General features: G+C 33.9%; 1 protein-coding gene across 1 annotated transcript in view; it reads left to right on the top strand.

The window, feature by feature from the left end:
- Positions 1 to 227: 227 nt before the first annotated feature.
- Positions 228 to 6,000, top strand: part of Grxcr1 (glutaredoxin and cysteine rich domain containing 1) — a 106,228-nt gene continuing 100,455 nt past the window's right edge. Inside the window, exon 1 of the mRNA XM_026387512.2 lies at positions 228 to 611. Within this exon, the coding sequence (XP_026243297.1) occupies positions 228 to 611 (384 nt within the window). The remainder of the gene's footprint in view (positions 612 to 6,000) is intronic.

Raw genomic sequence — 6,000 nt, 5'->3', positions numbered from 1 at the left:
TGCAGGTTTTAGTTTAAAGGTAACCATAGCACACACACACACACACATTTATTATTAAGAGCAGAGATGGCCCTGTATGTTCTTGGGACTCTTCTTTCCTTTCAGTATTAGTTTTGTAGGAGTGCTGCTATCACTAGGTTTCAGCTCTGACATTGCTGTGGCAATGAACTAGTGCATTAACAATGGGTTCAAAATGATGAAAACTGTTCCTGCGGGTGGAGGAGACCATGCTGAAAAGGGAGATGAAGCCAGAAAGTGACAGGCCACGGAGAGTCCGGTTTCGGATCGCATCATCTCACAGTGGACGAGTTCTGAAGGAGGTTTATGATGATGGGCAACCATCCGGCTCTCTGGATTCTGAATGTGCCAGTATTTGTGGGATAGATGGACTAAGTGATTCTGATGGACAGCAAAATGGCCACATTGGATCGGAAGGCGACGATCAAGAGAATGATCAGGATAACTTGCTGGTGCTGGCAAGGGCTGCCAGTGAGAAGGGTTTTGGTACAAGAAGAGTCAACATTTTAAGCAAAAATGGCACAGTGAGAGGCGTCAAATACAAAGTGAGTGCTGGCCAAGCTCTATTTAACAATTTGACCAAAGTATTACAGGTAAGTCATGACACTTTCCTCCTCCTGAGCTTTGTTCCCAACTGGCCCTCTGAACACCTCTCAGCTCTGCAGTTTAAAGCAAGCCTCTCTTATTCATGACTCCTCCATATTTCAGAGACACTCCCCATGTAAGACATTGTCTCAACAGCCACTGATTAAAAACAGGGTCGTTATTCTTGGCAAACCAGACTGACTTCTCAAAGCCATGTTTCTAACATGTATATGAGCTTTTCTTCCAGTGTAAGGACTAAAACTGCATCTCTACTTCTCAGGCAAGAAAGGAGACAGACTCTAGTGTTCAAAACATTTCATAAAGCTTAGAAATTGATTTCTTTCTGGTTTATTATTCTTAAATCATCAGGGTACCATTTGCTATCACCTGTGATGAAAATGTTGAATGTTTGCATTCAGGGGATTGGATTCAGTTGGAATATCACAAAGATGCAAAGACTGTGACTTCTTCCCGTTCCAGAGGAAATTGCAGGTTTTATCTGAGGTCCAATTCTTTGTTATTTGCCTATCATAACTCTGGAGCAGCATTTGAAAATTCTATTTCTATATGAGTGTACAGACTAAAATCCTGACTTTATAGCCAAAAAATGGTCCTTAAAATGTGGCTCACCCCTCCAACTAATATAGGGATGTATCATTCAGATCCTAACATCATTGAAAATGATCTAATGACAAGTGCTTTAAATTTCCTGGGAGTACTGGAAAAATATTTTTTCTTAATAACAGACATAATTATTTTAGCAATGGAATTTATAATAACTAACATTAAGGTAGCAAACCAATAATCTTCATTGCAATTCTGTATTATATGATTCTCAGTATTTGAATGAAACAATCTCTTGTGATAAATTATTCAATGCCTCTACATTATAGAGATGCAGGAGTGGTTGGGGGAAAGAATTTCAATAAAAGATACTCATAGATGTTTTATTTCAAAGGAAGTATTTGAAAAGATCAAATCATCAAGATTTAAAAGCAAATTTAAGTTTTAATCAAAGGAAAAAAGCAGTTAAGACTAAAGGGTTTTTTTTTTAATAAAACTTACCCATGAAGGATTTTATAGAAGGGGTAGGTATGGGGACAACAATCAGAAACTTATGACTCTTTTATTAGGTTGGGGATGATCTTATAGAGACTTCTAGACATGTGATTGTTAAGAGAATCTCAGTGGAATGAGCTTCACCTATAGTAAAAATTGTTACTGTCAATGTGTAAAATAGGAATCTTTGTACAATTGAGTTTAAAAATGTTTGCATTCATTGCAATTAATTTAGTTCTTTATTATTTGAGTTGCTTTATGATTTGGAGGGTTGTTTATAAAACTGTTTTACCACTTTTAGTGCTTTGATTTGAATTTGTGTATTCAACTCTCCCCCCCAAATTATGATTTGTGAATAAATATCTTAAGTCTTCAAAACCTGCAACAGAAAAAAAAAAACCCTAATCTTCTCCCTATGCATTTACCTCGACAGTGCTATAAATTCACAAATAAGAAATGAAGGAAATTTTGAAGTCAAATTCTAATATTAGATTAGAGTATTACACATTTTCTATTCATAATTCTGTCACCATTTTATGAGAACAAATCCATTGAAACTTTTTCTAAGAATTTAACATAATTCCACTTACCCATGGCTTTAAAAGGGTAGCAATGGTTACATGCAGAGGTCCCTCAAAGTCTTTGATATTTGACCAGTTTTTTTCTTATATGTGATCTTTCTTTCTTAATAATGTGGGTAAATCAGCCAGCATGTTATAGGTAATCACAGATTTTGGTTATTGTCTTTACTTTCATCACCCACCACTACCACTACCACCACCACCATCATCAAGTGAATGTTCTCTGACCTCTCTAGGACAAAAATAAATTAATTGGGGGTTGCCAGTGGCATTATTCGAAGGGCTCCATTCAGATAATTGTCTGTGTGAACAGCATGCTTTGACTTGTACGATATAACCTACACAATTATGTAGAGAGCCAATTTGAATGTTTGCCACTTGTTAAGGGATGTACATGTAATAAGGGGCTAATCCTTGTCCTAGGCATTTATCTTAGGATGACTTGAGTAGTTTTCCACAGACATCTTATTATGCAGCAGTAATAGCAGAAGCTACCATTCAATTATTCCCATACACGCTACCAGTTACAACTCTTTCTTTGGATCTCTTTATATTTTCCATATCCCTTGCAAAATAAGCACCAAACTTGACCTCATGTAACTGTAACTTAACAGTTTCCCTCCAGGAAGAAAATGTGAGCAGTTGATATCTTGGATGTCTGGTTAGGGATTCAATGGATGGCTAATTTTATTGAAAAGGAACTGTGATTGATAAAAGAGTCAGACTTTTCTTCCGTTTTTAAGGTATAATGTCTTAAAGCACTCCACTAGAAACTTGAGAGGAAACAACATAAACAAAATCTTTCAAAGACCCTGAAAGTCACTTTTCTTCCTTGCTGTTAGTTTCCCACTCTGCAATTCCTATTTCATAAAATACTGGCATGTGCCTTGCAAAAAAATTCAACTGTGCAGACAATAATCATCAAAATGATTTGTTTTAAAAATGTTTTTACTTTTTATCAGTACTTATTTATAAAACTGTATATAAAAAGGATATCAGAGCTAATTTCTGTTTTGTCAGTTAATTTACCCTATAGAATCTTGAGTAAGTGAGGATGCACAATATTAGTTGAGGTCATTAAGGGTAGCAATGGAACCAGGAGGCAAACAGAATGGTCACCTGACTGCTCAAGTGAAATTTGTGGAGGGCAGTTTGTTGGTGAGTCACTCAGGGCTTCCAGCTTGTCTTGATTATAACTCTTCAGATGTGGTTGAATTTTCCATTTCTCCCAGAGATATCATGAATACAAAGCCCAGGAAAGGCTAATTTGGAAATATGAAAACCTAGAATCTATTTGTGATCTGGAAATATGCATTTATTAGAAACTTTTTAGGTTGTTCTTATATAGACTACAGTTTGAAAATTATTGATCTAAAGCATAAAAGGAAAATCCAGCCAGTTTTCTAGAGTAAAACAAAAATTACTAAATATTCCTTATGTCTTTAATTTTTAATAAGGAAAATGAAGAAGATATGTATTGATCTGATTTGTTCTTTGGATCAGGTTAGATCACTAGAAGAACTTTTTCTGAGCCAAAGATAACAGTCATGTTTCCTATTAATATTTTATCAATTAGTTGATTTGGGAACAGGTCCAGAAATTATACCAGTAGACTCCAATATAAGTTCTGTGTTTTAGTACTTTTGAAGAAATTTTACTCTTAGGATGTTTCTATCTGGATAGATTTTACACTTGATTACCAGAAAATTTTAGAAAAAAAGTTATTTTCTCCTTAAAATCAGCCTCTTGTTACCTCATGCAAAACAAATTAGAAAACCATTGTATAGTTCATAGATCTCATTACCCAGTTTGCGTGATTGAATGTGAGATGCACCTTGCTCTTAGATTCCTAATATTTCTTAGGGTGGCTCAATGATGCAGATAATTAAGGTCATTTATTTTTGTTATATTATTTTTATAGGATTAAATTTTGAGTAGTAATCTTTTCTTGACCTTATCATTAAACTATATGGGTAGTCTGTTAGAATCTTCTACTATAATTTCCACAATTTTAGTTTTCTCACTTCCAAATTTAAAATTACTGTATTAGAGAAAAATAAATTCAAAGAAGGAAAATAATTATAATGCATACTCTATTTTTTGCAGGTCCTTTCTAGGACTTAGACATACAGCTTCTGTCTGTGCATATACATGCTTATGTCTGGTTAGTGTAGTTGCATGTATAAGAATTCTTTCAAGATAAATAAAATTAAAATAATAACATGTTTGCCAAACAATTTGCATTTTGCATGGGTTTTCACATACATTATTTTGTGAAATAAGCAGCAAAATTATTATAATGCCCATTTTTTGATAACTATCAGAAATAAAAGCTACTAATTCAAGAACTCTAATTTTGGATTCTTTGACAGTTTAAAAAACATAACAAATGCAAAATGTCTCACATTTGCTGTTTTAAATGTTATCATGACAAATATGAATATTTATCTGACTACATCATATTATGATAAAATCTGGTATTCCTAAACTACAACATTTGGTTGGCATGTTTTAAAATATATCATTTGTTTCACATTTGATCTTCATCTGGCAAAGTTTTTTCAGAAGATATACAAGCTTCTATTCACTTTTAAATAGTATTTAAAAAAATTATCAGAAGCCATTATTTCTCTTCATTATTTTGTTAGATCCTCATGAGGTTAGTTGGCACTGGAAGAGGATGAGTTGGTTACTTAAAGCAGGACTGTTGCTCAATCTTGTCCACTGACTCAGCATAGATGATATTAACAGAAGTTTCTGGCAGTATTTCTTATCCATCTCTAATTCACCAAAGCTAGCTCTGGTAATTGAATAATATTCCAGTGAGAAGAAGGTGGCTCTTTGCATCACTCTATAAAAACAACAACAATAATTAAGTCTCAACTAGGTACTTCCTGGATGCCAGGCACTGTTCACATTATTATGTGCATTGATCCATTTATTCCTCACAGCAACCAAGAGGTAGTATTATTATTAATAAATTATTTATAATTTGAACGTCTTCTCTGTGTAAATATTAAGTTGTATAATTTCAAATATCATTTACCAGAGAAATTCTTAGGTGATTTTTTTTTGTCAAAATGAAAAGGTTGTCTTTTGAGCTTTCAGTAACTCTAAAATTTTTGGTACAATTAGAAATGGCCCAAAAAGTCACACTAATAAATCAGGTGACTTGTTATCCAAAAATTAGGAAAGAAAGAATGCCAAAGACATGTTTACACTACTAATAAATTATTTATACCAAAAAAGAATTATTAACTGACAGACCTTAAGAGTCCTGTGATCCTCTTCCATATATCAGCCTTTTGCAACTTTTGGTCACAGCATTAATCATGGATGCTGAGTAGGATATAAGCAAATGTCTTTGTTGTTGTTGTTGTTGTTGTTAGTGAACTTAGTGAAATTCACCTAGTGGTTATTTCCCTTTGTTCTATTCCTTTTGCAATTAGAGATTCCTATATGGGGAAGGGCTAGAGTTTTCATGGTGAATTGTTGCCATCTGGCTCCATTCCATTCCTCAGTGTTTCTTCAATTATTTTTTAAACAATCATTTATTGCATCTCTACTATGGAGCAGACACTGTTAGGTAATGTGAGAAATAAATTCCATTTCTGCCCTTTGCAGAAATATTCAGGAGTGTGTTGTAAATGTCTATAGAAAGCAACTTCTGAAAAGAATTTAGATATGAACTTGACTTTGCTTTCCATCTTGACTTTGTTTTTCCATCTGTTTTCTTGTTGATGTAACAGACTCTGCT

This window comes from Urocitellus parryii, chromosome 10, assembly GCF_045843805.1.
Source record: "Urocitellus parryii isolate mUroPar1 chromosome 10, mUroPar1.hap1, whole genome shotgun sequence".
Classification (NCBI taxonomy): Eukaryota; Metazoa; Chordata; class Mammalia; order Rodentia; family Sciuridae; genus Urocitellus; species Urocitellus parryii.
The sequence above is the reverse complement of the archived record's forward strand: the minus strand, read 5'-3'. Positions and strand labels throughout refer to the sequence as shown.